At 46.5% G+C, this 18,860-nt stretch overlaps 1 protein-coding gene across 6 annotated transcripts in view; it reads right to left on the bottom strand.

Moving 5' to 3' along the window:
* TEAD1 (TEA domain transcription factor 1) overlaps nt 1-11,179 on the bottom strand; it is a 142,205-nt gene extending 131,026 nt beyond the window's left edge. For all 6 annotated transcript variants that reach the window (XM_044270675.1, XM_044270676.1, XM_044270679.1 and 3 more), the window contains exons 1-2: nt 10,816-11,179; nt 10,032-10,152 (exon numbers count right to left, since the gene is read on the bottom strand). In XM_044270675.1, the coding sequence (XP_044126610.1) occupies nt 10,032-10,152; nt 10,816-11,050 (356 nt within the window). In that variant the 5' untranslated portion in view covers nt 11,051-11,179. The remainder of the gene's footprint in view (nt 1-10,031; nt 10,153-10,815) is intronic.
* Between the last annotated feature and the right edge of the window lie 7,681 nt (nt 11,180-18,860).

Here is an 18,860-nt window from a genome sequence, read left to right as displayed (position 1 = left end):
AGTTAAGGCTACATTGCGGGTAACGCGCAGTGCCCGCAGCCAGTTAAGGCTACATTGCGGGTAATGCGCAGTGCCCGCAGCCAGTTAAGGCTACATTGCGGGTAACGCGCAGTGCCCGCAGCCAGTTAAGGCTACATTGCGGGTAACGCGCAGTGCCCGCAGCCAGTTAATGCTGCTCTCTACATTGCGGGTAACGCGCAGTGCCCGCAGCCAGTTAATGCTGCTCTCTACATTGCGGGTAACGCGCAGTGCCCGCAGCCAGTTAATGCTGCTCTCTACATTGCGGGTAACATGCAAGTGCCCACAGCCAGCTAATACTGCTCTCTACATTGCGGGTAAATGCACAGTGCCCACAGCCAGTTAATGCTGCTCTCTACATTGTGGGTAACGCACAGTGCCCACAGCCAGCTAATGCTGCTCTCTACATTGCGGGTAACGCGCAGTGCCCACAGCCAGCTAATGCTGCTCTCTGCATTGCGGGTAACGCGCAGTGCAAGCAGCCAGCTAATACTGCTCTCTACATTGCGGGTAAATGCACAGTGCCCACAGCCAGCTAATGCTGCTCTCTACATTGCGGGTAACGCGCAGTGCCCACAGCCAGCTAATGCTGCTCTCTGCACTGCGCGTTACCCGCAATGCAAGCAGCCAGCTAATACTGCTCTCTACATTGCGGGTAAATGCACAGTGCCCACAGCCAGCTAATGCTGCTCTCTACATTGCGGGTAACGCGCAGTGCCCACAGCCAGCTAATACTGCTCTCTACATTGCTGGGAACGCACAGTGCCCACAGCCAGCTAATACTGCTCTCTACATTGCGGGTAACGCGCAGTGCCCACAGCCAGCTAATACTGCTCTCTACATTGCGGGTAAATGCACAGTGCCCACAGCCAGTTAATGCTGCTCTCTACATTGCGGGTAACGCGCAGTGCCCACAGCCAGTTAATGCTGCTCTCTACATTGTGGGTAACGCACAGTGCCCACAGCCAGTTAATGCTGCTCTCTACATTGCGGGTAACGCGCAGTGCCCACAGCCAGCTAATACTGCTCTCTACATTGCGGGTAACGCGCAGTGCCCACAGCCAGCTAATACTGCTCTCTACATTGCTGGGAACGCACAGTGCCCACAGCCAGCTAATACTGCTCTCTACATTGCGGGTAACGCGCAGTGCCCACAGCCAGCTAATACTGCTCTCTACATTGCGGGTAAATGCACAGTGCCCGCAGCCGGTTAATGCTGCTCTCTACATTGTGGGTAACGCGCAGTGCCCACAGCCAGCTAATGCTGCTCTCTACATTGCGGGTAACGCACAGTGCCCGCAGCCGGTTAATGCTGCTCTCTACATTGCGTGTAATGCGCAGTGCCCGCAGCCAGTTAATGCTGCTCTCTACATTGCGTGTAACGCGCAGTGCCCACAGCCAGCTAATACTGCTCTCTACATTGCTGGGAACGCACAGTGCCCACAGCCAGCTAATACTGCTCTCTACATTGCGGGTAACGCGCAGTGCCCACAGCCAGCTAATACTGCTCTCTACATTGCGGGTAACGCGCAGTGCCCACAGCCAGCTAATACTGCTCTCTACATTGCGGGTAACGCACAGTGCCCGCAGCCGGTTAATGCTGCTCTCTACATTGCGTGTAATGCGCAGTGCCCGCAGCCAGTTAATGCTGCTCTCTACATTGCGTGTAACGCGCAGTGCCCGCAGCCAGTTAATGCTGCTCTCTACATTGTGGGTAACGCGCAGTGCCCGCAGCCGGTTAATGCTGCTCTCTGCACTGTGCCTGGTCATGAAAGGGTTCATAGATTTAAGCTGTCCAGCCAGAGTTTAGTTCTGCACAATGAGTGCGCCTGCCTGGGGGGGGGGGGGGGGGGGAAGAGGCTTCAAAACACCTGGCCTTTTTTTTTTATATTCCTGCAGCCAAGTGCCAGCACAAATCAAATCAATTTATGCTACCTTGCCTTTAAAATAAAATAAAGTAAAAAAAACTAACAAAAAAACACTGTCTGTGTACAGTGACTGTCTACAAAACAAGTTACAGAAAAATACTGAATGTAAAAAAATAAAATAAAAAACGGTTGCACATGAGACATCTCCACATTAATTACAATGCCTTGTGCCACAGAGTCTTGGAACTGACAACACGGAAATGACAGCATTATTTCAGCAATTAGACTCTGAATCATTAATAAACAAGAGCTTTCCCAATTTAGTAGAAAAGGCCTGAAAGACGGCCAAGGCACGAACACAGGCACCCGGGCCATCCACTGGACTTTTAGCAGTCTGGAGGAAAACATGCAAGATTATTCCTAAACCGACATCAACGTCCATAAACTGCTGAACGAAAACAAGGGCGGACGGAAGATCTGGGATAAAGAAGCTTTAGATCACTCACCATCAGATATGCAAAGCGCAAACCGATTCAACCAGACCTGGGCCAGGATGAGACGGTAGTGCAACAGATATGACTGTTACCAAGAGTAGAGATATTACACGTAGAAAACCCAAAGATAATAGGCACCCCAATGCTTACTGCAAATAAACATCGTTTTGGAAAACATTTGACGTTAAAGGGGTATTTAGCCGGGTTAATAAAAGTCCTACCACTGGGACCCCCACAAATCACGAGCACCCCATACTCCATGGGGCACCCCAAAATTAGCGGAACGGCATGTTGATCATGTGAACTGCCGCTCCAGAAATAGCGGTACTTGGCAGCCTCCGTGACTACCGGAGAGATAATTGGACGGACACGCCTGAGCGGTATGTATGATCACTGAGGGGTGCCAGCGGTAGGACCCCCACCAATCTAATTATTATTATCCCCTATTCTGTGGAAAGGCGCTAACTTTATAATTAATATACCCCTTTAAGCCAGCCCCTGACATGAGCACCGGCAGAGATTCCTCAGTGGAAAGATCACACAATAGAAAGTTTTCGTGGCTACTTGGGCCTCTTTCTCAGGCTTCTTTTTAGGGTCCATTCACACGTCCGTATGTGTTTTGCAGATCCGCAAAAACATGGACACTGGCAATGTGCGTTCACCATTTTGCGGACTGCACATCGCCAGGCACTCTCATAGAAAATGCCTTTTCTTGTCCGCAATTGCGGACAAGAATAGGACATGTTCTATTATTTTTTTTTGCAGAATGGAAGCGCAGAGGCAGACAGCACATTCCAGCCATGAATGGGTCCGCACCTGTTCCGCAAAATTACAGAACGGATGCGGACATGTGAATGGACATTAAGACCGCATCTGAAAAGTTACATATTTATGCACCAAAGTGTATAGGAATAACGAAGGTTTGGACAAAGATGCAAACACTGGCCTTATTCCAGCAGCCCTGCCGTACAACCTCTATTTTCAGCAGACAAGGGTCGTAAAACCCAACCTGACAGATCGCATGTTTAGCTGACAGTCCGCCATCGTTCACACGTAATTTGTAAAAATGATCGTTATTTATGTGTTGGGGCAGCTTAAGGGTAAAGCTACGTGGCGCGGCCTGAACTGCACGGCCATGCACACCATTGAAGTCATTACACACTTAGAGCTCATGCACATGGCCGTTGTTTCGGTGTGCATCCAATCCACGTTTTTTGTGGATCGAATGCGGAGCCATTTATCTCAATGGGGCTGCAAAAAGATGCAGACAGCACGCCTGTGTGCTGTCCACATCCATAAGTCTGTTTCGCGGCCCTGCAAAAAAATAATGTCCTAATCTTGTCGGTTTTGCGTAAAGGATAAGACATTTTTGCAGGGAAAAAAGAAACATGGCTGCAAGCGCTCGGCCGGGATCCGCGTTTTGCAAAAATGGCTACGGTCGTGTGCACAAGCCCTAGGTTTTTTGTTATTCATTGTTAAAAAGGGGTATGCCGGTTATATTAAGTTATAGCCTATTCAAAGGAGAAGGGATACGTATTAGATCAGTGGGGGTCTCACCACCAATTATGAGAAAGGTGGGGGGCCCTGTACCAGGTGAAGCGACTGGTCGGGCATGTGCATGGAAATATACAGCATGTCAGCCGTTTATGAATTTTTTTCAGTGCACGATGGTGAGATCAAGGACATATCAGTGTCAAAAAATGAGTCTGGTGCAGATTTGTTGTCAAAATGCAGCAAAACTGCCCAGCGTGCCTGTACACACATCTGACCGGACTCCGCTGTGTAAACAAGACGGACTATTTTTTCTCTCACAATGTGTGGGTGAGGATTCTTACAATCTCACCCACTTTGCTGGTACTGTACAACACTATGGAAAAGCCATGCCCTAAAATGTCAGCAGCAGCTACTAATCGCTGAGCAGCCCCCTCTGTTTTGCTCATCTTGAGAGGTACACGGCTTAGCCGCTGCTTTCAGAAACTCCATTTAGAACCCGACTAGCTGGTCAATAGATGCAGCCAGCAAAAAAAATTTAAAAAAATTTTTTTTTTTTTTTTAAACCAAATAAATAAAATATAAAAAACACACAATTTTTTTTATTTCTACATAATATATATATTTTTTATTTGGCTTGTGAATTATTGGTTAATATCCACAATCTTAAGTCCACGCTGCCACATTCCAGTCACCAGGATCATACCTATGTGTCAGCATAAACCACAATCAAATGAAATACCTGATGAATATAAAGGCGGAAAGGTGAGACCAGAGGTAAAACAATGTCATTCTTTCAGCCATTGCTACTATTTTTGAAGATATTTATAAATTTAATAAAATAAAAATTATCATTAAGTGCAACAGTAAGATATTGCTGTAAGGTAATGGCGAAAATTGCAAAAAAAAGATATAGTAACCCATTCAAAATAAATGCAAAAAAAAAAAAAAAATTATAATTAGCTATACACAGAAATCATCTACTGTAAGCTACAGTGGATGTCGACAGAGACAAGACTGTCCAAACACACATCAAGAAGCAAACAAGGTGGAGAAAAACAAACAAAACAAGATATCTTGAAGGAGAGACTCCCGGTAAAGGCTTCTGTACGAAGGTTTAACCACCCCTCAGGCGCTGCGCTTATGGGATTTACAGTGCATTATTTCATCATTAAAATAGCTTCCAGTCTCTCGCGGGAAACAGGCAGCAGACACATGGAAATAGAAGCTCTCCGTCCCCAAATACATTCCACGCAGCCATAATTATTGGTATCTAGGAGATTGAACACATCCACGGCCGCTTCTACAGGAGTAAAACCCTCAGCAGACCCGACTCCACAAATAGTAAATATATATAAAATAATAAAAATCCCCCCAAAAAATGAAGCGCTTGTGGAAATGTCTTACAAGAGCAGTGGGCAGTGCTGGGGCTTAGACGTCACATTTATAAAAAACCTCAGTGCTCAGAGGAGCGAGCCAAGTTTCGGAGTCGCCGCCCCTTCCTTTTCAATTTTAAAATGACATGGGCCCCGCATGGAACAAGCAGGGACATGTGTTTCAGCACTCAGCGGCGCCCCCCGAGAATGTCGGCAGCACCCACCTGCAACAGCCATTCTGAACTCCCCCCCTCACATCACGGGAGGCGCAAAACCTGCAAGAAAGCCACTTAACCCTTTCCCAACAGCGCGGCAGAACGTGGGAACGTTAAGTAACAACTACACCAGTAGTCTAGAACATTACAGCTCCATTACTTAAAACAGGTAAAAAATAAAAGCTATACAAAAAAATTCCTTTAATCCACATCCCGTGCAGCACGAGACTGTCCCATAATCCAGAACTGGGGTCCTTACTAACCCCAACCCCACAATAAGCGCTGCGGCATTTGTGGCGTTTTTCTGCACACGATTTCCCCCTATATAGAGAAGTTGTTACCTAGAAGAACGCCTAACGCTCTATAACGCCTGGCGCTTGTGTGTCCTGCGCTAGATCGGTCACACAGACCCTTAACTCACTCGTCTGGTGCTGGTCTTTTTCTTTTCTATGATGTCGCACTGCCACATGCTGCGACTGCAACACAACAGTAGCAAAAAACCTGTCGCGTCGCAGCATGTCGCAGTGCGACACCATAGACTATGACTGTAAAAGTGGTTGCAGTGTAGCTGTGCCCCATGTGTCGCACGACTTACCGTCGTGTCGCCCTAGCCTAATACAGCACCAGCTAAGTAGATGAGATTTCCCAAAATCTCACGCACTCGCTGGGGAAATTCTCTGGGCATTGATTGACCCGCGGTGTGGATTTACAAGCCAATGGTTTGTGTGGATTCTCGGTGCAGATTGGACCCGCTGGAGGGCAAAGAAGATCCGCTAGGAACGCACGCAGATATGGTGCGAACGTGCAAAGAAAACCACACGAAAATCCATGCAGAAAATCTTCACAAACTACACTGCCGTGTGCCGGTACCCGAAGCTGCTGACACACTGGTCTAGCAGGAAGGCTGCAGGAACTTTTGTGCATTTCAGGTGATACTTTGGGATTTGATGTGAATTTTTGGCAGATCTCACTATTGCATTAAAAAGGGTGAAAACCACCCAAAGAGATTGACATGTTGCAGATTTCCAAATCCACACGCAATGAAAAATCTAAGTGTACATGACATTTGTCTAATCTCATACACCCGGCTGGCGCTGGATTCCGCTGCGGTTTTCCGGCAGGTACCAAGACTGGAAGAGACGCACGGAAGAATCCCCCTAAACATTTCTATGTGATACAGATTTGTGACGATTCCTACCATAAAGAAGCAATTTTATAATACAAGAAGTTTGATCATGTAGCTCCTGATGATACAGGGCACTGACGGAGTATATACAGTGTACACACACACACAGTATATACGGTGTACATATACACACACACACAGTATATACGGTGTACATACACACACACACACAGTATATACGGTGTACATACACACACACACACAGTATATACGGTGTACATACACACACACACACAGTATATACGGTGTACACAACACACCACACACACACACACACACACACAGTATATACGGTGTACACACACACACACACACAGTATATACGGTGTACACACACACACACACACAGTATATACGGTGTACACACACACACACACACAGTATATACGGTGTACACACACACACACACACAGTATATACGGTGTACACACACACACACACACAGTATATACGGTGTACACACACACACACACAGTATATACGGTGTACACACACACACACAGTATATACGGTGTACACACACACACACACAGTATATACGGTGTACACACACACACACAGTATATACGGTGTACACACACACACACAGTATATACGGTGTACACACACACACACAGTATATACGGTGTACACACACACACACAGTATATACGGTGTACACACACACACACAGTATATACGGTGTACACACACACACACAGTATATACGGTGTACACACACACACACAGTATATACGGTGTACACACACACACACAGTATATACGGTGTACACACACACACAGTATACACACACAGTATATACGGTGTACATACACACACAGTATATACGGTGTACATACACACACAGTATATACGGTGTACATACACACACAGTATATACGGTGTACATACACACACACACACAGTATATACGGTGTACATACACACACACACAGTATATACGGTGTACATACACACACACACACAGTATATACGGTGTACATACACACACACACACAGTATATACGGTGTACATATACACACACACACAGTATATACGGTGTACATACACACACACACACAGTATATACGGTGTACATACACACACACACAGTATATACGGTGTACACACACACACACACAGTATATACGGTGTACACACACACACACACAGTATATACGGTGTACACACACACACACACAGTATATACGGTGTACACACACACACACACAGTATATACGGTGTACACACACACACACACAGTATATACGGTGTACACACACACACACACAGTATATACGGTGTACACACACACACACACAGTATATACGGTGTACACACACACACACACAGTATATACGGTGTACCACACACACACACAGTATATACGGTGTACACACACACACACACAGTATATACGGTGTACACACACACAACACACAGTATATACGGTGTACACACACACACACACAGTATATACGGTGTACACAACACACACACACAGTATATACGGTGTACACACACACACACACAGTATATACGGTGTACACACACACACACACAGTATATACGGTGTACACACACACACAGTATATACGGTGTACACACACACACACACAGTATATACGGTGTACACACACACACACACAGTATATACGGTGTACACACACACACACACAGTATATACGGTGTACACATACACACACACAGTATATACGGTGTACACATACACACACACAGTATATACGGTGTACACATACACACACACAGTATATACGGTGTACACATACACACACACAGTATATACGGTGTACACATACACACACACAGTATATACGGTGTACACATACACACACACAGTATATACGGTGTACACATACACACACACAGTATATACGGTGTACACATACACACACACAGTATATACGGTGTACACATACACACACACAGTATATACGGTGTACACATACACACACACAGTATATACGGTGTACACATACACACACACAGTATATACGGTGTACACATACACACACACAGTATATACGGTGTACACATACACACACACAGTATATACGGTGTACACATACACACACACAGTATATACGGTGTACACATACACACACACAGTATATACGGTGTACACATACACACACACAGTATATACGGTGTACACATACACACACACAGTATATACGGTGTACACATACACACACACAGTATATACGGTGTACACATACACACACACAGTATATACGGTGTACACATACACACACACAGTATATACGGTGTACACATACACACACACAGTATATACGGTGTACACATACACACACACACAGTATATACGGTGTACACATACACACACACAGTATATACGGTGTACACATACACACACACAGTATATACGGTGTACACATACACACACACAGTATATACGGTGTACACATACACACACACACAGTATATACGGTGTACATATACACACACACAGTATATACGGTGTACATATACACACACACAGTATATACGGTGTACATATACACACACACAGTATATACGGTGTACATATACACACACACAGTATATACGGTGTACATATACACACACACAGTATATACGGTGTACATATACACACACACAGTATATACGGTGTACATATACACACACACAGTATATACGGTGTACATATACACACACACAGTATATACGGTGTACATATACACACACACAGTATATACGGTGTACATATACACACACAGTATATACGGTGTACATATACACACACACAGTATATACGGTGTACATATACACACACACAGTATATACGGTGTACATATACACACACACAGTATATACGGTATACATATACACACACACAGTATATACGGTATACATATACACACACACAGTATATACGGTGTACATATACACACACACACAGTATATACGGTGTACATATACACACACGCTGATTCCAGTAGTGTGGAATACCGCCACTGGGTGAAGATGAAATCCACACAAAAGGACATAGAATTTTAAAAATATTTAATGATTTATTTTGTCTTTATTTATTGTTTACCTGGGGGGGGGGGGGCTACAGTAACCACCTGCTCTGAAGAGCTTGCACTCTAAGGCTTGGAGCGCGGTGTCACATTCGGCTTATTTTCCCCTTAGGAATGACATTTCTCCTGTTGTTCCCCCCTCCCCCCCGGAAGGAGGGCGCTTAAGTGGGTACATGACTGCAGAATATGTTTGCACTTCACAAATAAAAGGACAGATGATCACACACATCACCAAGGCAGCGGCAGCCTGCGCTCAGACCTGCACCTCTACAGCGCAGGCGGCAGCAGCGAGCAAAAGATTACAGGGGAGAGGGGGGGGGGGGGTGCGTTTTCCTACCAGAAGGGAAGTTTGCAGGGAGGAATCCTGTGGGATTCGCTGGGAGCTTTCTCCGCTCTTCTCCGGGATTCCGCTGATTCCTGACACTTTGTCACTTGAACTTGGAGGGAGAGGAGCAGCCCTGGAAGAAGGAGGGGAAAGCATCTGACTTTCATGTCTCCTGAGCGCGGACCTTTCCAGGAGCGGGGGGCTGTCTGCTGCGGGATGGGGGGGCCGTTCCCAGGAAGCTCAAGCGTCTTGCTAAAAAGTTCTTCAAAAAAAATATGTGAAAAATGTCTCCCCCCTTGTGTCAGATCGGAGCCTACTTCCAAAGGTCATGCACCCCACTGAGAGTGACCCCCGACATCAGCGCCCTCTAACGCCCCCCCCAACCGCCGTGCCACTTTAAGAGCACCCCCAAAACATCACGTGCTTTCTGCCCCCCCCAAGAAGGGCCACAGAAGTGACTGCACCCCAACATCACAGGCCTCATGACCATGCACCCCCAAACTAGAAGTGGACCCCAAAACCTCAAAAGCCGGGAAACAGACACCCTCCAGATCTGAGATGCTCACAAAAGCCGTTTAACTCTTTACACCCCAAAACACCTCAGGCCCCCCAACTTCCCCGGGGTCCAAACACCTCAGAAAGCCAGTTGTGTGAACTCTTTGGCCTACACCCCAAAAGCTGCCGTAAGTGACCGGCGCCCCCCGAGTGGCCCCTGGCCGGGCCTGAGGTCCTGGGCCTCCCACCCCGTGAACCCCCTCCCCCTCCTCTGACAGCCCCCCTCACACACAGAACTTACCCCGGCGGGAGGGCGGGCGGCTGAGGACACCCCACAAAGCTGAGCAGCAGCAACTTCTCCCACTCTGCCTATTGTCCGCGGAGCTGCTGGCGGGGGGGCACCCCGGGGAGGGCCGGACACGGTGCGGGAGCGGGGACTCGGCGCGAGCGATGCGAGGAATGCTCGGAATGAGGACAGGAATGAAATGAACGTCAGGACCGAACCAGCGGAGGAGGCGTGCCTCGGGTGACGTCATGCGCCTCCCTCCCACCGCCCCGGGGGCCGTACCCTGACGTCACGGGGAAGTCCGGAGGAGGGCGGGGGCTAGAGGAAAGTCTGTCAGCTGGGCCCGCCTCTCTCTAGCCGCCCCTACTTCCCGCCCTCACAGCGGGTCACGTGGTACGGGATTGAGCGGGAGTTGCCTGAGGGGATGGAGCGCCTGTTTGTGAGGAGATGACATGGCCGTGCCTCAGGTACCTGAGGAAGTCTGACTGGGAAACCAGTAGCTCCCCGCACCCTGACATTAAAGGTTCACTCAGTGTCTAAACTGGGCTTCTTATGGGAAGTATCCGGGAAGAGCCGTTACCAATGGACGTTCCCTTCAGTTGGCGCCATTAGAGGCCTCCTTTACACGCAAACCGCAAAGACACCGAGCAGCACTGATCCTGTGAAGGAAGCGGAGATGGCTGCTCCATGTGCTCCTGGCAGCTGAAGACATCCGTGTGGGTCCCGTGTTCATATGTGCCCGCATTGCTGAGAAACATGAGGCTTTACTATATGCAAATGAGCCTCTAGGAGCAACGGGGGCGTTACCATTACACCTAGGGGCTCTGCTCTCTCTGCACTATGATTGACAGGTCCGGGTGTGATGATCTTTACACTGCCTGGTCCTGTCAAGCCAAGTGCAGGGTCCCAGCAGTTGCAGAGCCTCTAGGTGTAATGGTAACGCCCCCGTTGCTCCTAGAGGCTCATTTGCATATAGTAAAGCCTCATGTTTCTCAGCAATGCGGGCACATATGAACACGGGACCAACACGGATGTCTTCCGCTGCCAAGAGCACATGTGACATGTCAGAAGGACAGAACTGCTGACAGATGCTCTTTAAAGTGGGGACTGAACAAGGGGCGGACCGCTCATGAATATTCGGGGGTTTCATTTAATATGGCCGTTTTACATGCTGGTCTTAGGCTACTTTCACACTAGCGTTCAGGGCTCCGCTCGTGAGTTCCGTTTGAAGGCTCTCACAAGCGGCCCCAAACACATCCGTCCAGCCCTAATGCATTCCTAGTGGATACGGATCCGCTCAGAATGCCTCAGTCTGGCTCCGTTTGACCTCCGTTCCGCTCAGCAGGCGGACACCCGCATGCTGCTTGCAGCGCTCGGATTTCTGCCTGGCCGTGCGGAGGCAAACGGATCCGTCCAGACTTACAATGTAAGTCAATGGGGACGGATCCGTTTGAAGTTAACACAATATGGTGCAATTTCAAACGGATCCGTCCCCCATTGACTTTCAATGTAAAGTCTGGACGGATCCGTCTGAGCAACTTCCACACTTAGAATTTTTTCTAAAATATAATGCAGACGGATCCGTTCTGAACGCAAGTGTGAAAGTAGCCTTAATCTGCCCCCCGCTGGCGTCAGATGCCTCACGTGTATTTTGAGGAGCATGCCTCCTAATAATTGTGGCGCCTCTGTGCAGATTCCTGCACCAGAACTGAAATCTACACCAGGAAAGGTGCTGGCCCCAATCTGCGCACTTTTTGTAAAAGCGTGCAAAAAGTTGCACAATTCTGCTCAAGTGGGGCATGTGCGGTAAATGTCCCGCTCTGTGGGGAATATATCTCTGCAATTCCTCAATGATTGCGCCAAAGACACAAAATTGTGCAGTCCGGTGACGGGCGCTCTTTACCTCCATCTGAAAGAACAAAAATTACGGAACTGGGAGATGGGAATAATCACTAAGTGTAAAGTATCAAAAAGCACAGCGAGCATATTCCGTTCATACAATTTTGCCGCTAAGCAAAACTCTAGAGGAAAAAATGTGGGAAGATACTCTGGAAACCGTCGCTGGCCGTGGCGCGGACACTGGTTTTATCCCGCTATAATGAATCATTTCATTTTGTGGGTTTAAAAAAAAAGATGGAGCTTGTGACGGCATAATCTGCCGCCACGCTGTTATACTGATTATAGCGTCCTAATGCTGCAGCCGCTCTCCGGTCCATTTCTTTCGGCCATTATGGTGCTGGAGAAGTAAGACCCCAGATTCAGGGGGAGAGGGGGGTCTATGGTGCTTGACCCACCAAAGCGGAGATATTTGTATTTCAAATGCAAACCAATTGTATCCAGGTCACAAATTCTTGCGGCTTTTGCAGCAATCCTGCAATTTTACAGCAGCTGTGAAGCTCGAGTCTTCTGCATATTGTACCGTATGGCGGCAGCAGATATGGCGCCATTGTGGATATGGGGCAGTTACACAAAGACAGGGTAAAAAAGATGCTGATGTATTGTGTTTTTACAAATGACAGTTTGGAAGACAGGCCGTTCTGAGGAGATCCGCAATACTAGGAGCCTGTGACTTGTGAAAATAGATGAAATAACTTCCCCTGTCAGGAGATAAGGAGGGAGGTCAAGTGGTTGAGCAAAAGTAATTTCCTTGGACACTTCGCTTATAAGAACTTAAGATGTGAACCTCCATCTCCGACCATGTGTCGCTTTCAGCATCCAGGAGGACCAGCCAACTAATGTAGAAGGGATTCCAAAGGTCAATATTGATACAAATCACATATATCTGTTTATCATTTTGCAAATTTGAGGCAAAAGTGCATATTGAACCAATTTTATATAGATTTATCACACAGAATTCGCCAACGTCAATCACCACTTACGAATTTGGTGTCCAATATTCTGGCGTTGTATCCATAGGGGAATGATGACAATGTAATGTGAATCGTATGGATACATTGTAACTTTATGTAGCTTTGACTTCCCTTATAACCCCCCTTGAATGAAGTGAATCTTCAGGTTATAAAATTATATTTTTGTTCTGTATTTGATTCAGCCGCACATCTTATCGCAGCAGTGCACGGCTCCTCTTGATCTCCGTTCCAGCACCGTCTTCTCAGCTTAGTCAAGCATCCTCCAGACGTTGGATAGGTTCTTCATCTTCTATAAGGCATGGGTAAGAAAGGTCTTTTTCAACAGCTTTCGTCTTCCTTGGCATTTACAGTTTCGCCGCTGTTCACATCTTCAGGAAATTCTCATTGAAATAAGTAAATGGAAACTAACCATAGACCGCTTCTAAGGGGCCCCTCTTTTGTTCCTCTACCTCTACTACATAGCGTCTGTAGACTCTCTCCACAGGGCAGTGATGTTAGCACAAACATGCGGGAAGACGCCCCAACCGGTCAGGTGTTCCACATAATGAAGGGGAAGAAACTCCTGGAAGTTTGGTAAGTTTCCTTCTGAGAGTCGGCCTGATGGGAGCCATCACTCTCTTGTTTGGATGTATTACAGGGGCTTAGCTATAGAGGAAGCAGCTGCTTTGGGGCCCAAACTTAGAAGGGCTTCTACCCAGGTGGAAGACTAAAAGATTGTATTGTAAGGGCTCCCTCAACAGTTTTATAATATGACATTATATACAAAGACACTGTAGGAAATGGATGGAGTGGCTGCCGGGCCTTGTATGAGAGAGCGATCTTGACTAGCCACAGGAGTGGGGATTCTGAAGAAGTTTCTGGGAAGGGGGGACATTCTTAAGTTTGCTGTGGGGCAAACTTATTTCATTTTTAGTTACACCACTGATGCATTGTATAAAAGAAAAAAAGGCAATTGGAGTGCAATGAACAATAAAAGGATGCATTGCATTTCTTGATGCTGATCTTTGCCGATTTGAGCGTGTAGACAGCCAGAGCTTCATTCATAATTCTGCCAGCTTCTGCAGTTGTTTTTCCAGGAACGGAATGTACACAGAGTAACAAAAGTATTTTTGCGGAATGGTTCCGCATACGGTCCGCAAAAAAAAAGTAACGGACACAGAGAAAAAACGTTTGTGTGCATAAGCCCTAAGGGTCCATTCACATGTCTGTAGGTGTTTTGCGGTCCGCAAAGCACGGACACCCGCAATGTGCATTCCGATATTTTTGTGGACCACACATCGCCGGCACTATAATAGAAAATACCTTTTCTTGTCCGCAATTGCGGAGGAACGAAAGTACGGATTCGGACAGCACATAGCATCCGTTCCGGCCCCATTGAAAATGAATGGGTCCACAAAATCCGGAATGGATCCGGAAAAAAATTGCGGACGTGTGAATGGACCCTTAATCTTAACCATGAGGAAGTGGGACATAAAAGCCGGTCAATAGGACAGTGGAGTGGGGGAGATGCATTGCTGGGTAACAGTGGTCCGTGGACAGTTTGTCGAGAGCCTCTGTGGGCACTTTAATGGCCAGCACTAGTATTTTTTTACTTTGAATACAAAATTAAGAGCTGTAAATGATAATTTACATTGGAGCATGTCATTGTACCTGTACAACAAGGCCAACTCCTGAGCAGACCCCCAGTATTATGTATATCCCCGCCACCTTCTAATCCCTTCCATCACTAAGCTGATTGAAAGCCCTCCACATCCAAACTCAGAGGTGATATTCTAGAATCCTCTTATAAATTCAGTGTAATTATCAGTGACAGGCCTGGCTGCCATTACATCAGAAAGGCTCAAGTCCATGGAGCTGGGACGACGCCGACCGAAGTTGCTCAACAGCTTCTTTGTATCTCTTGCGCAAAGTGCTCACCACTGGCCATCGACTTTTCTTCAATTTATTTGTCGTACAAAAGCAGCATGAAAATCACAGGGCTCATGCAGATGAACATAAGGGCCCCGTGCCCGTATTGCAGACTAAATGGCAGGCCTACAATATACAAGCAGAAAAACGAAAACAGCTAGCACAGATGTGAACACAGCCTAAAGCCACTGTCTGTTAGATACCGGACTGGCATTGCAGGAGCGCAGGGCGTCATTGGTTGGTATGACGCTGTGTGCTTCTGCAATGCCAGTCCGGTATCTAACAGACCGTGTTCCACGGACGTCTGCATGAGGCTTAATATTGATCTACTTCAATGAATTTCTCTGAACTGCAGTTGTGGTGGAAGTGTTGCTAATTGATAAAGTCTGTGCATAAAATGTATTTTCTTGTGAAAACTATTTTACATTTTTTTTATATAATGGATATAAACTCTTAAGTTATTGTATACATATTTTCTAACTCTTGTAATGATTCTGAGGTACTTCCTATATTATACTCCAGAGCTGCACTCACTATTCTGCTGGTGCAGTCACTGTGTACATACATTACTGATCCTGAGTTACATCCTGTATTATACTCCAGAGCTGCACTCACTATTCTGCTGGTGCAGTCACTGTGTACATACATTACTGATCCTGTACTGATCCTGAGTTATATCCTGTATTATACTCCAGAGCTGCACTCACTATTCTGCTGGTGCAGTCACTGTGTACATACATTACTGATCCTGAGTTACATCCTGTAATTTATGAACACAGTGACTCCACCGGCAGAATAGTGAGTGAAGCTCTTGTGTGCAATGTAGATTACAATTGATTCCAGTTTTGTGTTTGTAATGTTCCTGGGATTAGTGGAGAATTGTCTTTGGCAGAATTTTGAGGAAATATAGCAGGATATTAGAACCCTGCCTACTTGTGCTTGACCCTCACATTCTTGTAGTAAATTACAAAGCAGTGATGGCAGAAATCATTTCTAACATACAGCGTACTCTCATCTACACCACCAGCTGTACCGGAGCCGCGCAGCTGAATCATATAATGCTAATTATTTTAAATGAAATGTAAAAAACTCTCCGCAGATCAGGACATTTGTGCAAGGTTAATACGTTCTTTATTGAGAACAAGAGTCATCCTCCTTACATGGAAAGTGATCACTGAGCTATCAATTTTGTCGGCAGGAACCACTCCGGCGCTGTCAGAATCCCTTTGATTGCAGAAACTATACATTTTACAAGTTTTATGTAATAAGATCTGCAATGAACCAATGTCTGTGAACTGCAGCAGTGCAAACTGGTTAAAATTGGAGACACCACAAAGAAATAACCCAGGAATATCATCTTCTGAACCATCCATTTGTATGAAGTTTTTTAAAGGAGTACTCGCAGGGTGGGTTACATTATTTCATAACGTTTCTCCATGTAAACTAGTTGCTGTCCAGTGCCTTTAAATTCCTCTCTGTGTGCACTGATAGCACAGCAAGAAAGGATCAAGTCTCTCTGTCAGACCATGAGTCCGACCAGAGATCCTTAGGGGTTGTGACTCAATTAGAGCACTGTGTTGATCGAGCATTGAGCACAATAGAAGTCAATGGTAGAACCCGAGCATTAAACCAGGCAACCCCTGCTTTGAAGAGGGGAGGGTGTCTGGTTCAAAGGAAAAGATCAAAAATGTATAGAAACAGCATGGGGAGGATGTCTGGATGCATCTTGGACTCCCAGGTCGCTGCTGGGAGCGATGTCCGAGTAGTACGCCATTCTTACAGACTGACAATAATACGCACAGAACCGAATATGAAAAATTGGTAGAAAACATTCTTTCCTGTATATTTACTTATATAAGGTACAAGTGCTGCCAAAAATTACAAGGAAGAGGCACTCCGATACAACCTGTATATCACATAATGGAGGGCCTCATTCACATTATGGTACAATTGTTCAGGTAGTGGGACTCCCACACTCATAAAGCCTATGCACTAAGTGAAAGGGCTTACAAGGAACCAGCACTCCAATACACCCTTTATTACACATAAAGGAGGGCATCATACACCCTTGAGAGATTATGATTGATGGCCTGCTAGTGACCCTCAAAAACATTTAGGTGCAAGGGCCTGCTGGTGACCATCTAAAACATTACAGCCAAGGGCTTGCTGCTGAGCTGACCATCTAAAACATTAGGGGTGAGGGTCTGCTGCAGAGCTGACTCTCTAAAACAGGGGCATGTGCCTGCTGCTGAGCTGACCTGACCATTGATATAATTATGGGCGAGTGCCTGCTCCTTAACTAACCATTGAAAAAATTATGGGTGAGGACCTGCTGGTGAGCTGACTGTAAAACATTATGGGCGAGGGCCTGCTGATGAGCTGACCCTCAAAAACATATACGAGGGCCTGCTGGTGAGCTGACCTTCTAAAAGATTGTAGGTGAGGGCCTGCAGGTGAGCTGACCCTCTAAAAGATTGTAGGTGAGGGCCTGCTGGTGAGCTGACCCTCTAGAACATTATATGCGAGGGCCTGCAGGTGAGCTGACCCTCTGAAAGATTGTAGGTGAGGGCCTGCTGGTGAGCTGACCCTCTAGAACATTATATGCGAGGGCCTGCAGGTGAGCTGACCCTCTGAAAGATTGTAGGTGAGGCCCTGCTGGTGAGCTGACCCTCTAAAACATTAGGAGCGAGGGAAGACTAATAAGCATGTTGATATGATGGAAGTGGAGGATGAGAAATGGAAGGTTGAACCATATAGCCTTTTTTGTAGTGGAAGGGGTGCATGAGAATACAGTGTATTCGGTACTTTATAAAAAAAAACAAAAAAAAAAACACATTTAAAGTGCCTTAAAGGGGTTGTCAGTTATTTTTTTTGTTCGTTCTATGTTCCTGATTAGGCAACTTTACAATTAACTCCCTTTATCTGCAGTGCCTGGTTTATCAGATTTGACTGAGGGTCACATGACCTGTGATGTTAGCTTCTCTCTCTGCTTTGATAAAGTTTACCAGCCTGTAAACGAGACGTCACTGTGCTGGCCACGCCCCCCTTCACTGCCGGGCTGTCTGCTCTCTCCTAGGATTCTTAACCCCTTCAGCTGCACAGACTGGGTAGTTACAGGCAGTGACCATTCTGGGCACAGGAGCTGACAGACTAGAGAGAGCATTGCACAAGAAGGTAGGGGGAAGGTCCTGTGTGTATTAGCAGTGTCATACAGGTGGGACTTGTAGTTCTACACTTACAAGTTGCTGTTGATTCTCCCAGCACTCAGGGCAGCTCTTGTAT

Source organism: Bufo gargarizans, chromosome 10 (assembly GCF_014858855.1).
Source record: "Bufo gargarizans isolate SCDJY-AF-19 chromosome 10, ASM1485885v1, whole genome shotgun sequence".
NCBI lineage: Eukaryota > Metazoa > Chordata > Amphibia > Anura > Bufonidae > Bufo > Bufo gargarizans.
Note: the sequence above shows the minus strand (reverse complement) of the source record. Positions and strands in the feature narration are given on the sequence as shown.